Consider the following 24,767-nt stretch of genomic DNA (forward strand, 5'->3'; position numbering starts at 1 on the left):
TAAAACCAAAACACTAAGGAATACAAACATTTGAATATTACTGCAGAAAGCAAAGAGAATGATTATTACTTGATATACTATTTAATAAAAATTCTTTAATTTGCACTGAAAAAAGTCACATTTTAAGCAAAATCTGAGTCAGACACATGATGGAGAATTATTGGGAAAGTATAATATTCCTGAATTACAGTACTAAGATTACATTATTATATTAAAATCTAATAATGCCTCTATTTCATGTTAAAAGGGAATTGAATCAGAAGATTAAAGGAGTCATACAGAATTCTGGAAACAAACTGACTTCTATCCTGTGAACTTGAAGTCAAAAGACTGGTTTTCTACCTTGGGACTTGGCTACCAGGTCCACTTTAAAGCTGTAAATAAATATTATTGAATTTTATCTGAAGAGTTTGATCAACAACTGAATTGTTATAAAAATGATTAAAGACTAAACCTGTTGAATGTGACTTAGTTTTGTTATGATTATTGATGTAATGTGGAATAACATGAACTGTCAAAGTAAGAGTTTTACTTGCTGACACCCTCAAAGTAATGTTGGATATTAGGGATGGAGTGGTGCTGTGATAGCACCAAGGAAATTTAAATAAGTCAGGAGGAGGAGAACAGATGAGTAGAGGAATGGGAAAGTGAAAAACTTGGAGATCAGTCCATGGAGTGCTCTCAGGTATCTTCTCTCCAAAGCTGCTCTGGCCTTGCTCCAACTGTTATTTTAATGCAGCCAATTGCATTCAAACAGCAAATGTTAAAATCTGTGGTTCCTTGCCTCATTTAAACTAACTATTTACCTTGAGACTATGCTGGATACTCTTTCCTTGTACAACCTTTTCAAAACTCGGAAGCTAATGGGTCTGATTTTACTTTCCAATACACTAAACCTTTTTTCCCTAATTAAATCCTTCGTCTACACAAAACTCTACCTGTGTTTAAATCGACATTAAAATTCCATTATTGTTCAGATTGCTATTTATTTATAATCCTACAGATGTTGACATTTTCACAGTCTCCAAGGGGAAACTTTTCCAGTTTCAGATTGGATACCAGGTGTATAATTAGAACCATAGGATGGTTATAGCACTGAAAGAAATAATTTAGTCCATGCTGGCTGAACAACAGAAAAGTTTGATGGAGGTAACTATGGAGGGTCAAAAATGTAGGTATTATGAGGAAGTATTGTAAAAGCATGCAGATAAGCTAGGAATACCAGTAATCCTCCCAAGTGGTTTGTCAGATACCCAGTTTAATATAAATCTAGGCACAATTTCTGCTTATTAGACTCCCATTTAGTTATATTCATGGTGTGGAACATGAGAAGGCTGTAAGGTATCATGCAGTACCACTCAATCATATTTACTAAACTAATTGACACACCTCAGCAAGATTTTGTTTCATAATTGCCTGCGGCCATACTAGTCTGAAAATGCCCGATCTCGTCTGATCTCGGAAGCTAAGCAGACTCAGGCCTGTTAGTACTTGGATGGGAGACCGCCTGGGAATACCAGGTGCAGTGGGCTTTTAATAGGCGGCACAGTGGTTAGCACTGCTGCCTCACAGCGCCAGAGACCCGGGTTCAATTCCCACCTCAGGCAACTGACTGTGTGGAGTTTGCACATTCTCCCTGTGTCTGCATGGGTTTCCTCTGGGTGCTCAGATTTCCTCCCACAGTCCAAAAATGTGCAGGCTAGGTGAATTGGCCATGCTAAATTGCCCGTAGAGTTATGTGAAGGGGTACATGCAGGGAAATGGGCCTGGGTGGGTTGCGCTTCGATGGGTCGGTATGGACCTGTTGGGCCGAAGGGCCTGTTTCCACACTGTAAGTAATCTAATCTAATGTAAAATTCAACTTGTTAGAAATTTAACTAAGTTTACTTTTTTAAATTATAACAACCTTCCCTGCAGATCTTGTATCTCCTAAGGTCAATCTTCAACATTTTCACTTGATCCAACCAGGTTAAAACTGTTTGAACAAGACTGATAAAAAATGATATTAGGATAATCTTGAAAAATAATTTCCATAAAGATGGATAAAGATTCAGGGCAGATATAAGTAATCATGACTAATGCTAACGCTTGTGTGGATTGGTAATGATGAAAGAATGGCTTCGGTGATATAGTTTCTATATTAATGAATATACTTGACAGAGGCAAAAACAAAAGTGTTGGAGAAACTCAAGTCTGGCAGCATCTGTGGAGAGAAAAAAACAAGTTAATATTTCAAGACCAGTGACCCTTCATCTGAACTTTATAGAGGATTCTCTAAAAGCCTGTCCTACAAATTTGCAGAGGCTAGTGGTGAGTGTAAATTAGTTTTAAATAAATTGTACCAAATTAAGCATGACCCTAATAAATGCTTTATTGATGAAATCACACAGTTTAATACAGATTACAAAAGGTTTTATGATTGCCTTAACTTCTATAAATCATAAATTCTCAACACAAATTACTTAACAAGCATTTTTATAAACATCTATTACACTATGTAATCCGTTACACATCTTAACATTTTTCTCAAATGTCACTATGTGATCTCCAATAAAAAGTTGACTATTTCAACAGATGCAGTGTTTCCAGCTTCCAAAATAATGGCCGTTTTTCAAGATATTAGATAATATTTGTACTTAATTTACATATTTATTATAAAACATGAAAGCTTTTGGTGAAGAAATATTGGATGAAAGCTCACCATGAAACAGCAGAACAGTGTTTGAGAGACATTTAGGCAGCATCTAAGTGTGCGAGGCTATAACTGATAATTCAGTATAATTACTATTTCCACAGGTACATAAATAATATTTGGCCACTGTATAAAACTTAAGCACAAGAATCACGTTTATTAAATGCACAAATTAAATTTGGCAATTCATTTCAGAAATATTGCAATGTAGCATAATTGTAATTTTTAGTTAAACACTGATAAATTATCAATACAAGAAGATTAAAAGGCCACTATGTCCTTCAATTTTAAAGTGTGAACATTTTCAATTCACAATAATAGTGCCTTGGACACAGTTAAACATACTAAGGCGCTTCACAGGAATAGTCATACATAAACATTCAGCAAAAGATGATTTTAGAATGAATGACTAAAAGCTTGCGTGGAGAGGTAGGTTTTAAGGAGCATCTTAAAGTAGGCAAGATTTTACCCAAAGTAAAGCAGATGACAATCATGGCTTTTCTACATTACAAATTCATATTTCCTTTCTCTTTGATGATGAGATAATTAACAGCATAAAGTTTCCATGTAAATGTAATATATACTCCATTAAAATCACATAACTGTTCACAAGAAACCATCATTTGTATTCCTCAACATGCATTTACAAATAAGAACTATTTCCACACAATCTCATGATTCTGTATTATGAAAGCATTTGCCCTTTTCCAAAGCATTCCATTGATTAAATGATGCACGTTGCATATCAGTATATTAGTACCATCTGGATAAAAAAATACTGTGGTTTTTTTTTTGCACTGTAAATCATGTTTTCAAACAACAACTTTTTTGAAAAGGGTTTTGCTTTGGTCATTAAAATCAATATGGGAGACCATACCCATAAAATGGAGGTTTTTTTTTTACAGAAACCTTTGCAGCCTTCAATATTTAACCCTGGACAAAACAGTACTATGATAAAATCCTGTACACTGACTAATATACAGTATCAAATGCAGTAAATATGTAATCCAGATCATCTAAAAGTCTAGCACATCTCTGAAGGAAATTAATTATTTGTGGCAATTATGAATATGGATCAGAATATTGAAATGTCTCCACAATATTCAGTGCAGTACATTTTACGAAGTATTTTAATGAGTTCATCATCAATATAAACTAACCTCAAATACCATGCAAACTAATGTACGTTAAGGTGAAAGTGTAAGGTACTTTTTTAAAAAATGTAACAGTTCTGCCAAATTGGTATTAACTTGTACATACAGAGTTGAAAAATTAAATGCAGATCAGAATATTGAGCCAATATTGTAAACATTCTATAATATGCATCTGGTTAATATTATGGCAAAATCAGTTTTCAAGTACCTACATCTCCTCCATTTTGAGGATAAATTCTGGGTCCCAGAACACCTGAAAGGAACATGCACAACTACCTCAATTAAATACAGCAGAAATATCTTAAGAAAGCAGGTTATTTTGTATAAAGATTTAAAATGTTAAAAACCAGTTGAACAGCTGTACTCATAAACTGACTTTCCATGCCCTATGTTTAAGTTGCGTGTGTGCGAGGCAATGAAACATTTCAAAGCATTTTCATGCAAGACCACAAAAGACATTAAAACCTGTGATTCGACAGCTGTTGATAACTTATACCTTAGGAAGTTCTCTTCTAATGCATTAATCTGGTTTTTGACATATCTGTCATCCTCTGGCAACTGATGCATTCTTGCTGGAGAACCCAAAGAACATGCACAATGTCCTTTAATTACATTTTAACTTCATGACAGAACCTCATCTTCTCCAACTTCTGGTAGATCAGGACCCTTTAGACTATCCCCACTACCTTGTTTCCTGTCAAAAGAAAATACACACATCAGATCCCAAGTATAAAAAAAAACCCACTGAATGTGAAATCTTTGGCATTTTATTGCTGTTGTGCCCATAATTTTGTACATTTTTGGTTACAACATAGGAATACTAATTTGTGAATGAAATTATGTATTCTACATTTATCAGCCCATATTTAAAGCACCCTCAACTCAGGTAAACTGCCAAATACTACCTTAGTCTCTGAACATCATTCTTACTGGATATATCGGAGACCAATTAATAATTCAGTGTCAACTTTTGCAAAAGTAGCAGCATTCGTGAGTTATGAAAACTGACTTTTTTAAAATCAGAATGCCACACGCATCCACATATACACCTGGTTTAGCACTACAAAGTTTCATGCATTCTCACAAACTGTGACTTACATTTATGTAGTGTCTTTAACTGATAAATCATCGCAATTCACTTTATGGGGGCATTATTTGTTAAAATTTGACACCATACCAAAAAGTAACAGGTGATCAAAAGTTTGTTTAAATGACAAGATTTCAAAGGAGAAGTGATTTCAAGAAATAGAGCAGAAATGGTTAGGAAATTTCAGAGCAGGTTACAGACATTATTTGTGGAGTGAAAGGAATCAGTGACTTGGAAGAGGCCAAAATTAAGACTGCAGACTGGATAAGGTTGAAGAGATAGTGAGGAATGCAACCACAGATGGATTTGAACACAAAATGAAGTTTTTTTAAATTGAAAGTGTTGCCAGATGGGGATTTGACATGAGTTAGGACACAACAGGAGAACTGTGGATGAATTCAAGTTTATGGAAGGTGATGGGCAGTCCATAAAAATACTGGAATCATTGAGTTGGATGCAATAAAGGTATGGATGAGGGTCTCAACAGCTAATGGGTTGAAGGAGAAGTGGAGTCAGATGATGTTTCAGAGTAATGTCAAGATGGTCTTAGTAATGATAATTGCTTTTGTGATAACCCAGAAACCCTGGAGACATTATATATTTTAAAGTGAAAAGTGATTTCAATTCTATGCAAAAACAAAAATATTCTTTTCCCAAATAATTTAATCCCTCTGCTGTTGTATTGGAAACAATCTGTAAGCCACAAGCATGTGGAGTCATCATAATTATTACAGATTCATTCTGAGATCAGCCCACAGTAGAACTGTAACCACATAGAGTATGGTCTCTATATTGTGTTCCATGATGATATTTTTCTCAAAGGTAGTTAGTAAAATAAAGAAAAAAAGTATTAAAACAAAAAGAGACCTTTTCCACACAATTCACTAAATAAAAATGTCATTTCTAAAGTCTGTTTGTTGTATTTTGATTTTGCCAGTTTTACTTTTAACAAATTCTAAATTATTTGCTTCTTTTAAGTTTAGATAACCGATGATACAGTATTTAAAGAGACTATTCCATCCATATTAATTTAATTCAAATCATAATTAATTACCTTGTTACCATAGCACTTCAACCGTTTTTTTCTCAGTTCATCTATGCAATCTTTTATCGAATATCAACATAGATTTTGCCTCAATGACTAACTGTGGAAGTGAATTCCACAACCTCAAAACTGTGTACTTTCCCCTGCCAATTGATCCACAGATCTCGATTTTGCATGGCTGTATTCCTAAAAAGGGGATGGAATGATAGATTTAACAAGGATGTAGGTTTGCTCACTGAACCGGAAGGTTCATTTCCAGACGTTTTGTCACCCTACTAGGTAACATCTTCAGTGGGCTTCAGACGAAGCACGACTGATAATACTTGTTTTCTATTTATATGTTTGGGTTTCTTTGGGTTGGTGATGTTATTTCCTGTGGTGAAGTCACTTCCTGTTCCTTTTCTCACCCCTTGAGAAAAGGAACAGGAAGTCCACTTCACCACAGGAAATAACATCACCAACCCAAAGAAACCCAAACATATAAATAGAAAGCAGGACTTATCAGCAGTGCGTTGCCTGAGGCCCACTGAAGATGTTACCTAGTAGGGTGACAAAACGTCTGGAAAGAATCTTCCAGCTCAGTGAGCAAACCTACATCCAAAACCTCAATCTGAACTACAAATCCTCTCAAAACTCGCTAAGATTTAAGACAGTTAAAACATCAACTTCATATTAACACTGCCACTAATTTTATCCATAAATGATTTAAAAATTAAAATGTCAATTTTTTATTGGGCAAATGAAAACTACATGAATGATGTCATAACATTAAAGTAGATTATCCAGAATATACCAAATTGAAGACTCTGTTCCTAAATTCTCAGTTGGTTTGCATAAACCATGGCTCAGATCACTCAACATGAGACTGTCAGAGCCACAAATTAGATTTCTATCTTTTTGCACAATTACTATATACTTTTAAAAAAAAGTGGCACAACATCTTCCTAGATGACAAAACAATTCCCGTTATGTAAACAGAATGCATTTTATATGTAGAAATTGATTTGATTACACTTCATGCAATGTGTTTGAGTTTGCCAGTAACTAAACATGGAAATATGGATTTGTAAGTACCTAAGTTTAAAGCTACCTGAAGTATAAATATTACACAGACATTGAGATAATAATAAAACAAAATGCAACATACATGAGTGTTTTGGAAACTGATGTATAATTCCTACACCATGTATAAAAACACAGAAAATCAAACATTAAAAATACTTTTTCCACAACAAGTGAAAATATTTTAGGCATTCAGCTGATCACTGTAGCTTGACATTTTCCCCTTCTGTATTTCTTTTTTCCATTTAGCATTCCCCTTAAAATTATTTATGCAGTGAACACTTGTGTTAACTGGAATGCTAAATATACTGGTGTTGACATTATCTTCTTTGATTGCCAGTCAAAACACCTATGAATGACCATTATTGCTAAATTTCTCGGCTTTCCTTGCAGCACTTGAAGAATGTGAATGCTGATAAAGGACATTAAGGATTTTAGTTTAAGTATCTTTTCCACATGCACAATTCCTTTCTATATATTAACATTTGTAAAGACCATTAAAATTCAGAGCAAAAGTAACCAGATAGGAATATTTCATTAAAGTTCTATATATCAAACTGAAGGATGACATCATGAACTGGTGCGCCAATTTGCTGTGCCTGGAAAGGAGGAACATTATTTTCAAGCAGTGAGCCCTCAGCATCAATTGGATTACAAGGAATTTTTAAGTGGAATTTTGGTCCTTTGTCCATCAAAAGGGAAAGGGGAAAGACAGCAAATGAATCACATCAACTTAGACTTGCACCTCATTACTAATAATGTTGAAAAGGTTGAGAACAAACTCCAAACTCATGAGTTGGTTGTGTACATAGAAAATGGACACTGTTAAAGGACATTTTTAAACTGCACCATATACAGCATGGACATATAAAAAGGTACTTATTACATGACAAAACATTTATTTAACAATATACTTTGTTACAGGTAATGTCATTCAAATATCAGTTACAGAACTTAACTAAAGACTTGTGGACTTGAAAATAAATTTGCAAGAATAGAATGAAACCAATGAAATAAACAACAGAAAAAAAAATCCCACTGAAATAATGAGAAAATAAAACAATCAAATAGAATTGGCAAGGATCCTTGCACATGGCCAAAATACTGAATTTCATCTGGAAGTACCGTCAGACATTAAATATATATTAATACTTCCAAGGCAGAGTGGGGTTACAATATCACTGGTTAATTTGGTACAACAGCAGATTTGATTTAAAATAACAAATAAGATACCTCTTTGTAAGAAGTGATTACTGGCAAAGGACAAACTAGTTCATGCAAGCAGTAAGCACCATGCTACCATATTTTTAAAGACTGATTGAGCCACTTGTATGGCTTTCTCAAAATTCAGTGCATGCTTTATTAAGCACCATGCAGACAAAGACCACAGTATATTATTCATCCCTCGGAATTACTGACATAATTACTAATGTGTGATCCATTCCAATAATGGATAAATACTGCTTCTGGAAACCTCATGCTCCGAGGGAAGTGTAGAACTGGGTGGTGGTGTAGGTTGCTTTTGGGCAAAAACAATGTTGCTCAGCAGAAATCATCAACAAGCTATACAGTTTCAGACATACTACAGTAATTTTAGTAGAAAAACCTACAGCTGTATGGACTTCATTTATTTAACAGGTATCTACTATTATTCAGTAAGTAAAGCAACCATGGCAATAAAAACACTATTCTTTGTTTCTCATCTATTATATTACCACATATAGAATAATAGAATAGAAAACCCTACAGTGCATAAAGAGGCCATTTAGCCCATTATATCTGTATTGACCCTCTGAAGAGCATCCCACCCAGACCCAAACCCCCAGTCTGTGTTGCTTACCTTGTGCTAGGTTTAAGGTACTTGGGGTGGGAGATGGAGGGGTTGGATCCATTTATCATCAGGTTCAGCTGGAAGCCTTTGTAAAAACAGACCTCCAAAATAATCATCTCAGAATTACTACCACAGCCAGAGATAAACTGGGACATGGTAAATAAAGTTAAGAGGTTAAATATATGGGCTAAAGAGTGGTGTGGCAGGAATGGGTTTCAATCCATAAGGTACTGGCACTAGGGTAGAAGGGAGGCTGTTCCATTGGGACAGGCTTCACCTGAACTTTCCTGGAACCAATAACCTGGAAAAATGAATAACTAGGGCTGTAGAGAGGGCTTTAAACTGACTTGGGAGTGTATTGGTGGGTGAAGGAGAGATGCATATGCTTACAAAGCAAAAGGATATGGCAGAATTCCAGGACAACTACTCTGATAATAATTCTGCATGGGACTGAAAGGAAAGGTCTGTATAAGCTTAAAGAAGATAACAAAGAGAAAAATATGGTTTAAAAATATGGCTTTTTACATAAGTGCGTATAACATTCAGAACAATAATGGCATAATAACAAGTTAATAGGTACGATCTTATAGCCATATGGAGATGTGGTTATAAGACGATCAAAGCTAGGAACCAATGATTCAGGGGTATGAGACTTTTCTAAATGGAAGGCAGAAAGGGAAGGGTGGTGAGGTAGCTTTGTTAATGAGATGGATATGATAGCAGGAAACAATCTAAAATTGGATGATACAAAATTCATGCAAGTGAACGTAAGAAATACTAAGGGAAAGAAGACACTAGTGGGAGTAGCTTATAAACTTCTTAACAGTACTATTCTGCAGGACAAAGAATAAATCAGGTGTGAAGACATGTAAAAAAGGCAGTCCATTAATCATGGGTAATTTAATTTTCATTTACATTGGGAAAATCAAATTGGCAAAGGTAGTCACAATGAGAATTCAAAGCATATTCAAGACAGTTGCTTTCTTAGAACTATGTTTTGCATCCAAACAGGGATCAAGCCAATTTGGATGTGATGATGTGTAAACAGACAGATCTAATAAATTATTTCAGAGTAAAAGAATTCCTCTAGGGAACAGTGATCATAACATGGTAGAACTTAGAATTCAGTTGGAGAGTGAGAAACCTGGGTCAGGGACAACTTACTCCCTTGTCAGATCCACACCCCCCACCGACCCAACCTCCACTCCCGGCACCTTCCCTTGCAACCGCAGGCATTCTGTGACAGACACTGTCAGCACCAGCATGAACACAGTCGAAGATAAACACAGTCGAAGATACCACAACAACGCGACGGTCGGAGGAGGAGCGTCTTATCTTCCGACTGGGAGCCCTCCAACCGCAGGGGATGAACTTGGACTTCACCAGTTTCTTCATCCCCCCTCCCCCCACCTTGTCTCAGCCGAATCCCTCCCGCCTGGCACCGCCTTCCTGACCTGCAGTCTTCTTGTTGACCTCTCCGCCTCCATCCTACTCCGACCTATCACCCTCACCTTGACCTCTTTCCACCTATCACATTTCCAAAGCCCTTCCTCCAAGTCCCTCCTCCCTACCTTTTATCTTCTCCTGCTGAACACTCTCTGCTCATTCCTGAAGAAGGGCCTGTGCCCGAAACGTCGAATCTCCTGTTCCCTGGATGCTGCCTGACCTGCTGTGCTGTTCCAGCAATAAAGTTTCAACTCAGGGACAACTGTGCCAAACCTACGTAAGGGTAATTATATGGAATTAAAGGCAGAGTTGGCTGGAGTGGGTTGAGAAAGGAGTTTATCAGAAAAGATGGCTGAGGAACATTGGCAAATATTTCAGAAAATATTTAAGTGACTCACAACGAAGATGTAACCCAGTGAGAAAAAAGGTTTCTAGGCAGGGGATAACCCTTCCACGGTTAACCAAGGAATTTGAGGGTTGTATAAAGGTAAAATTAAAAAAAGTAGCAAAACTCTGTAATAAATCAGAGGATTAGATAAATTTTAAAAGCCAGTGAAAGATGAACAAGAGAAGACACAGGATATAATTATCACAGCAAACTAGCAAGTAATATAAACACAGATGGGAAGAACTTCTAAAGTATGTGAAAGGAAGAGAGAGGCCAACATGAAGCTAGGCCCATTAAAGAATGAGGCTTTGGAAAATAAGAATGGTGAACCAAGAAATGGTGGAGGAGTTGAATAAATACTTTATTTCAATCTTCATGTTGGAGGTCATTAATAGCACACTAAAACAATTAAATATTCAGGGGCTTAAGGGGAAGAGGAGAAGATAAGCACAATCATCAGTGAAAAACTGGAAATTAATGAGGTCAAAAGCTGATATTTCCCCAGGGCTTGGTGGGTTGCATCCTAGGATTTTAACAGAGATAGTGAATGCATTGTAGCAATTTTTCAGGAATCCTTAGATTTTGGAAAAGTCCGAATCAAAAGGGAGACAAAGGAACAGTAATTATAGGCCAGTTAGCTTAACATCTAGCATTTTCCCAATGAAAATGTAAGGGGTCAATTATAAAGGGTGTAACAGTAAAGCATCCAGAAACACAAAATACAGGTTGTTCTGCTGTAACGTGCAAATTCACTATAATACAATTGATGAATTGGGGACACAGTTTCTAAAGTGCAAAATTTTGAAGCCTATATTGGTTATAACGCGATCCCAGCCCTCTTAGTTTAAATGGTACTGCTATTACGTGATTTTCTTATAACACAAGATTGCACGAGAATGGAACTACCGCATTATAGAATCACTGATTGAACAATAAAAAATTGCCAACATGGCATCACGAAGAGAAAATTGTGCCTGACAAATTAATTAGAGTTCTTTGTGGTAATACATAGGATAGATAAAGGGAAGGAATACATACAATATATTTGTATTTTCAAAAGGTGCTTAATAGGATATACTGCATTTTAGGCTATTTAATAAGATAAAAGGCCTTGACTTTGGGGTTAGTATGAAGGTTGCATTTTCAGGATGGCAACCTGTAACTAGAGGATTACCACAGCTATCAGTGCTGGGGCCACAATTATTAACAATCAAAATGAATGAATTGGATGCATAAGTTTGCAGATAGCACAAATATAGATGGGAAGCTATGAAATAAAGATGACAGAATCTACAGAAGCATATAGACAGGTTCAGTTAGTGGACAAAATGTTGGCACTGGGAATAAAATTAGGGAAAAGACTGCAGTAAACTGCAGCAAGTGGAATTTTGAGATTTTGGATTTCTCATGCATGAATCACAAAAAGCTAGCATACAAGTTCAGCAGATAATAGGGACAGCATGCAGTTCTTCTATCAAAGGAAATGGAGCATAAAAACAAGGAAGTCTTTCTAAAACTATACAAGGCACTCGTCAGACCACACCTGGAATACTGTGAACATTTTTGGTCCCCTTATCTAAAGAAAGATATACAGATACTGGAGGCAGTCCAGAGAAGGTTCACTGTGTACAGAGAATTTGGAGAAGTTGAGTAGGTTGGGTTTGTACACATTGGAGTTTAGAAGAATGAGAGGAGACCTTATTGAAACATATAAAGGTTCTTAGGGGACTTGACAGGCTGGAAGAGAAGAGGTCACCCACTTAAGACAGATGAAGGGGAATTCTACTCTCAGAGGTTAGTGAGTATAATTGCAGAGGATTGTTGAGACTGGTCCATTAAGTGTATTCAAAGTTGGGATAAACAGATTTTTAATCAGTAAGGAGATCAAGGGAATGGGGATAAGGCAGGGAAGTGGAGTTGAAGATCAGTGGATCAGTCATTACCTTACTGAATGGTGGATCAGATTCAAATGAACCAAATGGCCTACTTCTTCTCCCACATCTTATGGTCTTTTGCACCTCAGATTGGAATTGGTCCAGGATAGGAGATGGATTCAGTACTTATGGTCAGGCCAGACAGATCAGTAAACATGGATCAAGTGAGTAGTTAGAGACAAGTAATATTTTCTTAAATATAAGCCACACTCATCTCATGAATTAATTAAATGGGAAAGGCCTTAACTAGATGAAGGCTGAAGACCCCAAGTGGGAAGGAGGGATAACCTGTCAGAGCAGAGACTTGTAGTTTAGATTAATGATAAATTAACTTCTGAAGACATTTTATTGGATTGAATTGTTTTGTTCATTAACTGGATTTGCACACGAACCAATTGGTAATAGTGAAACAGTAATGCTCAGGGACCATTTACAATCTAAGAGTGTTGGTAATACAATCCATGAGGTCAAGCAACTCAGATTCCATTGTAAATTCACATGCATTTCGTACTTACTCAGTTGTCTTTTTCAGATCATTTGACTCAGAAGCTTACAATAGCCCTGTGGGCTCAATGGTGAGTAAGTCCTGAATCAGAACACTTGGACCAGAAGTACAAATTTGTAATTTATGTACAAATTCATGTGAATGCTGATTTAACTTTTGTGTGGTCCAAATGTACTCCATGTGGGAAAAGAAAGAAAGTGGGAAAGAAAGATAAAAAGCTTGACTGCACTTACATTAGATACTCATTGTAAATATTGCATACGCTAAAATCTTTAACATAAGCGAAGTAGATATGTGAGTGGTGGATTAACATGTCATCTGGTATAGAAAACAATTATTTTACATGAGCATAGAAGAATGATAGGGGTAAATAAAATACTTCGGATTTTTGAATGCATATCCTTTAATGTCCTGGGTCACACATCATGGCTGAAAACACATTCCAATTGAAGCTTTAGTTACACAGAATAATTTGCAGGCTTATGCACAAATATTTTACCTGTGGCTACTATGCAAGTAGCAGTATTTCACATTTCCTGATTTGTTTCTTCTGGAAATTATACAAGAATGACAAGTGTTTGATAACAGGTCCCGCAGTTCAATGAAGAATCTTTAACTACATGTTACACACATCTCTGAAAATAGCATTTATGTCAACTTAATAATCCTGAGTTTTATATTCAGGCAACACTCAGTCAGATCAACAAACTCTGGAATGAACAAGTTTCACTAACAATAAGTCTTTGTTGTCTTTGATCATTTATTACCATCTGAAAAGGAAACTACAGAGGTTTGAAAAATCCACAAAATAACCCTGTACAACTGAATATTATTGCAATTAAGACAAGTTATTTTAAATATATATAAACACATTGTAGAAAAGTAGACTAAATTATACACAATAATTCCATCTTAATTGTGTTATGGTTGTTCTTGTGAAACAAAGCCGAAAGTTGAATCAAATATCCGTGAACCCCAATTAATTTTAACTAGAAACCAATTTTTATGTACTGGATACCAATTTTAAAATAGGTACTAATGTAGCTAAACAACAGAAAATTTATTTTAGGTTTATTTTGAAAAAATGATAACATTTCAACATAGACGATTATTAAATAAAATTTTAAGTTGTTTCCAGCACAAACCACAAAATGTGTGTTTCTCTCCACTGATTTATATAATTATTAATTTCTGTTGTCCCTATTAACAGAGCTTAAAACACAAGCTGAGAAGGACTAAATATTTGATCTTAGGAATCAAATGGACAAACCAATAGACATTTATTGATTCTAATAGATTCTAACACCAGGACAGTTGAACAGAAATTAAGAGAAAATGTTCAATTTCAGAGTGCTGAAAATAATAGTGAACACGATGACTTAATCAGAGAAGAGTCCAAAAATCAGATTTATCCTGTTGAGTTAAATTGTCACAATGAGTCTCTGTAGATGTATTTGTATCTTGTTACACAACTCACAATTAAAATTCCCTTCCCTGTGAGCAATGTAAATTTGGGTCATCTGCCTCCAGTCTTGGTGTGCACACAGTTGGTGTAACCATGTCCTTATCTTCACTTTAGACAGAGACACTACAACTGCAGAGGCACCTCCATATTGACGTGTCAAGCTGTCTCCTGAGCCATTGCTCCACCTAACTGGGAAACGGCAACGCACAATCATTGGATTCTTAGATGAAACTTAAGTGCACAGGCTCAGTCAGCAACGCAAACTTCTCAGATAGCATATCTGTGGCAAAGGTGAGGTAGCAGCTAGGGCAGATGGCAGGTAGCTGATGGCTGAAAGTGTACACAAGTGCAGAACGAAAAGCGTTCGGCTCATGTCAGCAGGAGATAGTGGAGTAAGTATGGTGGGGGGAAAGCTGGGTGGGGGGAATCCACTGTAACACAATACTGAATTTATCTCTTAGGTATTGCACGTACCAGCAGCTTATGCAGCAAACACACTTCATGTGCTTAAAGAGCAGGGCAATATGTTAAAGACAAAGGACTAATATGGTTGGTGGGGCAAAAGTAGACTCCAATCAATTAGGGATTACTGTTGCGTCCAAGAGCTGGGCTATTTCTCGTACAGGTAGTTGGTCTCAGTCATTCAGGTGATTGATCCAACGGAGGTCCAGAGTTTGGGTCAAGAAAAAGCAATCCAGTCCTTGTGGGTTGGCGAATTGGGTTATCTAGCATAGCCAGTCCAAGGAAATGGACTACAGTCAGTTGAGACAATCTTGCAAAGTCCAGCCAGTGGATAGGCCATGGTTGCTTGTGAGTGTAGATTCCACTGAATCAATGAGAGGTTTTGGGGCTGTCTGGAGGATCATTGAGACTGTGGGCAGACTAGTCTGGATATCGGCTTGATAACTGAGGGAATGGGGACAGCGATAATGGGGAAAACCATACTAACTGCAGTGAGCAGGTTATCCTTGTACAAGTACTGCCTGGCAGCACTGCCACTAACCCCCTTCCACACTATACCGATGGTTGTGAGTAGATTGCTAGGGTAGTAACTAGCCAATTTGCATTTCTTTGACTTTTTGTGGATAGAGCACAGCATGGAAATTTTCTACATTGTTGGATAGATTCCAGTGCTGCAGCTGGACTTGAACATCTTGACTATTCCTGGAGCACAAGTCTTTAGTACTATTGTTGGAATGTTGTCAAGGTTTGTAGCACTTGCTGTATCCATTGCATTCAGCCATTTCTTGGCATGGTGCTGAATTTGATGGATTTGACTGAGACAGGCTGGGGGGAGGGGAATGAGGAAACTGGTGAAATCCGAGTTCAAGGGAAGTTGGTCCAGCATTCCTACTATTGTTGGAATGTTGTCAAGGTTTATAGCACTTGCTGTATCCATTGCATTCAGCCATTTCTTGGCATCAACATGGAGTAAATTGAATTGATTTGAGAACAGGATGAATAATCCATTCAAACAATTATGGCTGAAGATTGATGCCAATGGCTGACCCTTTTTTTTTTAACTAATGTTCTTGAGAATGGGGATATTTGTGCGGTCCTCACCTTCTGATAGTTAAAGATTTACAAAGAAGTTGCCAGGGTTTGAGGATTTCGGCTATAGGGAGAGGCTGAGGCTGTTTTTCCTGGGGCGTCGGAGGCTGAGAGGTGACCTTATAGAGGTTTATAAGATCATGAGGGGCACAGATAGGGTAAATAGACAAAGTCTTTTCCCTGGGGTAGGTGTGTCCAGAACTAGAGGAATAGGTTTAGAGTGAGAGGGGATAGATATAAAAGGGACCGAAGGGGCACCTTTTTCACGCAGAGGGTGGTGCATTTATGGAATGAGCTGCCAGAGGAAGTGGTGGAGGCTGGTATAATTGCAACATTTAAAAGGCATCTGGTTGGGTACATGAATAGGAAGGGCTTGGAAGGATATGGGCCAAGTGCTGGTAAAATGGAATTAGATTAGGTTAGGATATCTGGTCAGGATGGATGAGTTAGACCAAAGGATCGGTTTGTGTACTGTACATCGTTATGACTCTAATTGTCCACCAGCATTCCTGACTGGACGTGACACAACTGCAGAACTTAGATCTGATCCAGTGGTTATGGAATCATTTAGCCTTGTTTATTACCTGCTGCTTCTACTGTTTGGCATTTAAGTAGTCCTGTATTATAATTTCACTCATTTTTAGGTATGCTCCTAAAATGGTCTTCTGCACTTTTCAATGATTCAGGGTTGATCCTCTGGTGTGATAGTAATGTTAGAGCAGGGGATATGCTGAGCCATGAGACTGCAGATTATGGTTGAATGAAATTCTGCTGCTGATAACTCATATGCTCATGGATTCCAAGTTTGAGTTGCTAGATCTATTCTAAAGCAATGAATGGTATGCTCAATGTCAAGACAGGACTTCATGTCCATCTCGTGATAGACTGAAGCTCCCCCATCCAGAACACATTTTGTGCCCTTACCACCCTCAGGAACTCCTCCATGTGGTAATAAACATAGAGGAGTACTAATTCATCAGCTGAAAAGAGCTGGTGTTGGCAATCAGCAAGAGGTTTCCTTGCCCCTGTTTCAATTGATGCATTAGATTTAATAGAATTGAGAGTCAGAGGAAATGTCAAAGACTCCCACAGCAACTCCATCCTAACTGTACACCTCTGTGACACCACCTCGAGTAAGTCTGTTTTGCTAGTGTTTCAATCCCAGCTGATGCTACTATTGGACAAAACAGATCTGGTTTGATAAATTTCTTTATTTTCAATCACCAGTATAGTCAAGTGAGGCTGCAGTTTCTTTAACAACAGAACTGAAGTGTATTACAAAAACAATAAAACCAACAGAAAACAAAAACAATTTAGACAGAACACAAATATCTTAAAATATACAACATAACAGTTTCATCCTAATTTCTGACACTATTCAGCACAAAGACTGTATTCCATATTCCTTAAGGATTGAATTGTTCTGCTATGTGATTGACCTAAGCAACAAATGCTGACTTTTGTCCTCACCTTTAGATTAGATGAGATTACAGTATGGAAACAGGCCCTTCGGCCCAACAAGTCCACACCGCCCCGCCGAAGCGCAACCCACCCATACCCCTACATTTACCCCTTACCTAACACTATGGGCAATTTAGCATGGCCAATTCACCTGACCTGCACATCTTTGGACTGTGGGAGGAAACCGGAGCACCCGGAGGAAACCCACGCAGACACGGGGAGAACGTGCAAACTCCACACAGTCAGTCGCCTGAGGCGGGAATTGAACGCGGGTCTCTAGCGCTGTGAGGCAGCAGTGCTAACCACTGTGCCACCGTGCCGCCCACAAACCTTTGTTTCAGTGCATTTGCAAATATTGCCCTGGCCCAACATTAGTGCTAATTCAGCTGTGATAGCGAGCACTTCTATTACTTCATATTCCTGAATGTTACTGCTAAAATGGACCTTGTATCAGAAATCAGTCACACCAAGAAGTTCATTCCCTGATGAGAACTACTGAGTTATCCCATATCCTGAGAGGGGTCTCTATTTGCCTTCAACCCACATTATCCTTGAAGTACTGCAGAATGCAACAAACCTTCATTCTACTCTTCCAAAGACTCAGCATTTTTTCTTATAAAACTTCCTCCACTGACAGCTGAGAATTGTGATTTGTTCCCAAGGTTGTGCTTTGCAATGTCAGTAATTTGACATTCATTTGTCCATTTCCCACCTTATAACCTTAACGTTGTGGCATGCCTTTGAAATTGTTAGACATAGGATAGACCTCTCACTCTTGGAGCCAGTAGAACAGGACAGATTCTGCCATAACTCCTGTGAGAAGTGATTTTGGTTTGAACTTTAAGATGTGCCTGAACCACAGAACAGATTCTGCCATAACTCCCGTAATATGCATGTGTGACATTTACCCATTCGACATCCCAGACCTTGGTGCCTCTGCTACTCATGACCTTAGGCATCCCTGAGATTCATCTGAAGCTCTTCAGCTGCAAATCTGAAATTATGTGATCCCCTGATGGAAGAGGATATCTCCAGTTACACGCTTCACTGACTTCGAGAGAGGTATCACATCAGAAAACTTTAACCAGTCCGTTGGGACAGTAAAAATACAGCAGACATTAGAACAGGGCATATTTACAAAAATGCACAATGTATAGAATAATTGAATACTCTTATTCCCACCCCCACCTCCTCCTCACACTTGCACTATAATCAAGGTTCAGGTCCAAATTCTACAGCTGGGGTGGAAGAATCTGCGTAATGGTATCGACTATGTGATGACTACAAAGATTTAGGCAGATATCATAGAGGCTTTTGGCATGGAGGACACTGGCCTGATGAGAGTCTCCTGCACATATATCAGTGCATCCTTCTCAGCTTCAGCTGTTGAAAGCAATGGGATGAGAAGCTGGGAGAGGGACAGGGTACATCTAGAGTATCCTGAAATGGACCTCTTGTCTACTGTTTCTCCTCCTTTGTAGATGCTTGCATGCAACAGATTAGCTCCTTGAGATGGGGCATGTGGAGAGGATTGAAGTGCCTCACCTCCTTTGTTGGTTTGCATTGATGTTGAGTATGCATGGGGCAAAGGGTGCAGGTCCAAACATAAATCTGGATATTACTGAGCATACTGCTGGACCTGGGTCTCCCAGGAGGCTGACACCCTCATCACGGCACTTGCATGCTGGACCTTTGCAATACTGAAATTGTGAATAAACTCCTCTATTGTTCAATCCAGCCTACCGAGGACCTCTGGCACACCTCCCTGAAGTTCCTTGGCCTCTATCAGCAAGTCGAGTATGTCAGCTGTGGCAAAGGACAGAGGCACCTGTTCTGCATATATCTAAACAGGTATCAAATCTGACACTGTTCTCAGAGTGCCTGAGACCTCAAGTATTTCTTTTTCCATCAGCCGCAGAGAGATGTCAGTGCTAACAGATTGTGCCCTTGAGTCTACATGAGCCAGTGTACCACCCAAGGTGACTGTCTCTCTGCTGGTGGAGAGTACAAGTGAAGCCCCTGCTGGTGTATCGACAGAAGTTTCACAGATTGCCTGTTTAGAGGGGATTAGTGACTTGAGGCTGTTGCTGTGGCCTCTTACCTTGTGGTGTCCTGAATACCATCAGTGGCTATAGAAGAGAAGGATTAAATTGGTAAAGTTTATGCAAAACAATGTGCGCACCTTTGAGCTCATCCAAGCAGAGCAGGGCACCACGTTACTTACTATGTTGCTGGCCTGTTGGTGTGTCTGTGTCACTGCAGGAATGATCTCAATATTCCTCAACCTTTCCTCAGAGGTTGTGAATAGCTTGGTATCTAGCACCTCCTGCTGGGCTTGATCTTCTCACCCTGGCTACTGACCAGTTTTTCAATGTGGAGGATGGTTCCTGATGGAAATGGGTACTGGAGTGGTTTGTGAGCACACATAACCATATGAGATGGCAAGCCCTCCCCAGTGAGCAAGACAGACCTGCATCAGGCATGAAGCATTTGCATTTTGAGGGGCTGGATGGGGTGTGAGCCCTTAAATACACTTGTACATGATGTTGAGGCTTGTAGACTGACTGTATGTTACAACACATAGATCTTACAGCGTTAGACTAAATGATGGCCCTATAAGTGAGAGGCAGCAGAAGGTGGTACCATTTACCACTGTAGCATGCAAGGGATCATGAACTTTTTTTTCCCTGCACTTGTCATTCTTTTTCTAAGGACCAATAGCACTGATCCCACACTGGGATTTCTGTGCAGGCAAGGTAGTCTGACGGGATGGCCTCCTGGTGCCAACCCCTGGGATGAGGATGTCTTCTCTTTTGGACACTCCATTCAGTACCTTCTGGATAGAGGCATCAGTAAACCAGGGAGCCCTTTGAGCTTTCTTAGCTGGCTTTCAGGGCGCAACCACCAGAGGCTGAAGAGAAATTCCTGGCTTACAGCATCTGAAGTGGCATCCAATTGGTCTTAAAATATGATGCCAGAACATTTTACCCTGGAAGGTCCTGTCAATGGCGAGAACTTCCAGGTTGTTCACTACATGATTCTTCAAGTAATTTGTGGAACACTTCACCTGCATACATAATGAGCTGACAAGTATGTATTCATGCAAGATAACTTGCCCTGAACACTGGCAGATATGGTGCCATCGAACACTGTACTTTAACTTCAAAATAGAAAATTCTGTTCACAGACTTTATTGGCACAGAATTTATCGACTGTACAAGTTGAACAGTCATCTCTCTCAGTCCCATCCATTCCCCCAAAGATAGATGTTTTGTAATCAAACTGTTCAGAAATGTTATTACACACCTGAGATAGGTGGGACTTGAACCCAGGTCTTCTCGACTAGAGGTAGGGACGTTACCATTGTACAAGAGCCCTTCTCCTTGTAGACATAATCAATTAACATCATCTGTTTCCTTTCTAACCCTAATCACTTGTTATATTGGCAGATTGCTATGTTTCTTTAATTTTGTTTTAAGTGCACAAACAAATTAACACCGAGGTCTTGTGACACGGTGGTAGTATCCCTACCTCCAAACCTCTTAAGGTGTAGTTTCAAGCCCCAACCATTCAAAGGTTTGTCATTACATGTCTGATCAGGTTAATTAGAAATATTCATAAGCAATTAATTTTCCATGTTCTTTTATCACAAGACAGGCCTCTTCATGGTTGTCTAATAGGTTAAGATGAGCATTTCTCTTTGCAAAATAACCTGACAACTGGTGACTTGTATCTCAGTAATCATTTCCTTCCAAACCTTCCTTCACACTAGCAAGGTTAATTTGTAATCTTTTCTCTGTAATACCTTTTGTACAAATAACATTGTCCCAAACAGAATTAATATCCACAAATTCTATGGACAAATGTTTCTCAGACTGCCCCTTATGTAGGATATTGGTCAAAATATTTAACAAGCACCTCCCCCCCCATTTTTATTGCTTTTATTACTGTAAGTGTTTCTGCAGCTACAGTGCTTTTTAACAACCCCTTTTACTTCTTTGGCTTTCTTGGCAAATAGGCAACATTTATTATTCTTCCTCACCAAGAATTAGAATATGCATTTGGCAGGAAGCATTAGTAATTTGACAGGCTGGACTGGGTGTGAACCCTTCAATAGCCTTGTATGTGATCTTGAGGCTTGCAGGCTGACCATATGCCATTACATCTTACAGCATTAGACCGAGTGATGGCCTTATGAGTGTGAGGCAATAAACACAGGTAAATGTTGGCTTTTCCTTTTTGGGCCTACTGTTGTACCTGAAGCTGTGACTATACCATTTAACAGATTTCAAACTTGAGCTTCTTTGGATTTAAAAAAATTGCAAGCATTGATTGTCACTGAAGTTGAGGTAAAAGATCTGGTGCATGAAGACTTTCTGTGGATGTGATTTCCTGGTAAGTGCCGTGCTCTTCTGCCTCCCCTTCTGCCAACTTATGCTGCTTTGCAGGTTCTCTTTCCATTCTTTCAATCATGTTCAATTCCCACAGGAAGCTGTACTCCTCCAGCCAGGTTTGGAAGCATTGGTTTGCAGTATAATATTTTAAAAGATACAAAAATACTGCAAAACTAGCTAGATCAATACCTGCATTGTACTTAATCAAACTTTCACCAAATATGCAAAACCTTCAAAAATGCATATCTATGCACCAGCCGCCAGAAGAAATAGTCTAGCAACTAACTTGTAAATACTTAATAACATTTTTAAATAGTACATGAGGGATTCTTGAAGCCATTTAGCATCATATTCTGCTACATAAGATTATTACAGAGTGTAGTGGAGTTGCAAAATGGTGATGGTGGCTTCAAGTCAGCACCTTTTTACAATTGTGTCGCATATTAGTACCTTGACCCCTTTGCGGTACATGCTACCAGTAGTTGTTAAGCACTTGCATACAAAATCCAAGATGCTATCCAGCACAATCATTTCAGACCCAATTTTGAGTCCTAGATTGCTGCACAAGAATGAATACCGAATGTCTCATTTTAAACACTCAAACAGTCCGAATATCACATTTCACTTGGAATTTACTTTGCAATTTAATAATATAAAACTCACTCAACTAATGGACTCAAGTATCAGGCAATCATAATCTCTTGTCTGAGATAGCAGGCTGTGACATCTTGTACATAAGACCATAAGACATAGCAACAGAATTAGGCCATTCAGCCCCTCAGGTCTGCTCTGCCATTTGACAATGGCTGATATGTTTCTCAACCCAATGTCCTGCCTTTTCCCTGTAACCCCTGATCCCTTTATGAATGAATAACATATCTATCCCTGCCTTAAATACACTCAATAACTTGGCCTCCACAGCCTTTTGCAGCAATGAAATTAACCACCCTCTCACTGAAGAAATATCTCTTCATCTCAGCTTTAAAGGGTCACTCTGAGGCTGTTCCTTTGGATCCTAGTCTCTCCTAGAAGCATCTTTTCCGCATCCACTTTATATAGATCTCTCAGTATTCCACAGGTTTCTCATCTTTCTGAACTCCATTAAGTACAGATCTAGACTCCTCAAAACATAAGACAAATGTTTCATTACTGGGATAATCCTTGTAAATCCCCTCTGAACCCTCTCCATTGTCAGCACATCCTTCCTTAGATACGAGGCCCAGACTGTTCACAATATTCTAAATATGGTCTGACCAGAACCTTATACAGCCTCAGCAGTATATCCCTGGTCTTGTATTCTAGCTCTCTCAAAATGAAGACTAATATTGCACTTGCTTCCTAACTGCCGATTGAACCTGCCCGTTAAGAGAATCCAGAATTGGGATTCCTAAGTCTCTTTTTGCTTCAATTACTGAAGCTATTCCTGAATTAGAGAATAATCTCTGTCTCTGTTTTTCCTACCAAATTGTATAACCTCATCCTCATTGTATTCCATCTGCCACTTCTTTGCCCACTCTCCTAGCCATTCCAAGTTCTTCTGCACCCTCCCCGGTTCCTCAACACTCCCTGTCCCTCCATCTATGTTTTACCTACAAATGTACCTACAATGCCTGTAGTTACTTCGTCCAGATCATTAATGTATAAAGTGAATAGCTTTGGTTCACTGCATTTAAACAAAACTTGTCTTCAAGATGTAACTTCAAACTCTTCCATAATTCCACTTAAGGTGGAACTATCCTATAATTAAATTGTGCAAAGGTAACTTCCAGTATCATGTATTTCTCTATACTTGTATTCTAATCATTCCAACCATTAACAATACCCAGAAATAAAGAACTAAAATAATAAACGTCTTTTCTCAAAATAACCTCATTGAATTAGTAATGAAAATCAAACCGATGAAACGTTTGCTGTTTCTCTCTCAAAAACGGTGCCACACTTGCTGAGAATTTGACATCCACAGTACTGTGTTTTTAGTTCCTACCAAACTGATAAGTCATTCATTCATTCATTAAGTTAAAAGTGAATAATTTTACTAAAAATGCATATATATTAAAATTTACTAATCAAGCACAGTGAGGCTATTGTACTTCTCATTTGACTTTAGATTTGCATTTCAGAAACATGTGCCATAACATACTGAAATAAACATAAAACAGTAAAATATGAAGAACATTTATGGAACTCCTCATTGTTTCCTACAATATACCACACAAAATCTATTACCAAGTTTAAAAACTCCATTTGGTTTCATGCTAAATAGAAATCTACAGGGACTTTAAACTGTAAAAAAAAAATATTATCAAGGATATGTTGTTAGGAATAGCAAAATGAATTTCAAAGAATCATAGAACTGTCATGGTGCAGAGGGAGACCATTTGATATTTTCATAAAAAAGTGTTGATTGATAACTTAGGACTTAATTATCCAGAATACACTTCCTGATGAGTTGAAATTACCAGCCATGGGAAATAATGAAAAAACAATTAATTCTGCATTGTTAGTTAGGCCCACATTCTAACTAAATACAACTTTGTAGTTTCAGTTAAGAAAAAAGTTTCCTTTAAGTTTTAAAAATATACAAATCAAGACGTTCAAAACAAATTTTGGTAAACAAATTACAATCGTTTAAACTGCCAATTTGGTACAGCAAAACGTGCTTATCTGAACTATTTCTAAAGATGTACATTCATGCAAAGCTTAGAAAATTGCACTTAGTTTAATAAATGCTAAGATATCAATGAAACAAAAG

The 24,767-nt window shown here is 38.1% G+C and overlaps 1 protein-coding gene, 1 long non-coding RNA gene and 1 other non-coding gene across 8 annotated transcripts in view; 1 reads left to right on the forward strand and 2 right to left on the reverse strand.

Annotated features, from left to right (window-relative positions):
• The first annotated feature begins 1,414 nt into the window (after nucleotides 1–1,414).
• On the forward strand, nucleotides 1,415–1,532 carry LOC122562899. Its single transcript, XR_006315440.1, has one exon. It is a non-coding gene; the product is annotated as a 5S ribosomal RNA (ribosomal RNA).
• Nucleotides 1,533–2,353: 821 nt separating this feature from the next.
• LOC122562668 (calcium/calmodulin-dependent protein kinase kinase 2-like) overlaps nucleotides 2,354–24,767 on the reverse strand; it is a 98,747-nt gene continuing 76,333 nt past the window's right edge. For 3 of the 6 annotated variants that reach the window (XM_043715706.1, XM_043715708.1, XM_043715707.1), the window contains exons 16-17: nucleotides 13,644–13,694; nucleotides 2,354–4,540 (exon numbers count right to left, since the gene is read on the reverse strand). In XM_043715706.1, the coding sequence (XP_043571641.1) occupies nucleotides 4,468–4,540; nucleotides 13,644–13,694 (124 nt within the window). In that variant the 3' untranslated portion in view covers nucleotides 2,354–4,467. Of the gene's footprint in view, nucleotides 4,541–5,872; nucleotides 6,165–13,643; nucleotides 13,695–18,505; nucleotides 18,634–24,767 lie in introns of those variants that run through there. The other 3 variants (XM_043715710.1, XM_043715709.1, XM_043715711.1) reach the window with 3 other exon arrangements.
• LOC122562671 lies at nucleotides 17,357–18,429 on the reverse strand. The gene is made up of 2 exons (XR_006315386.1): nucleotides 17,952–18,429; nucleotides 17,357–17,630 (listed from the first exon to the last, which is right to left on the reverse strand). It is a non-coding gene; the product is annotated as an uncharacterized LOC122562671 (long non-coding RNA).

The sequence above is a fragment of the Chiloscyllium plagiosum genome, chromosome 25 (genome assembly GCF_004010195.1).
Source record: "Chiloscyllium plagiosum isolate BGI_BamShark_2017 chromosome 25, ASM401019v2, whole genome shotgun sequence".
NCBI lineage: Eukaryota > Metazoa > Chordata > Chondrichthyes > Orectolobiformes > Hemiscylliidae > Chiloscyllium > Chiloscyllium plagiosum.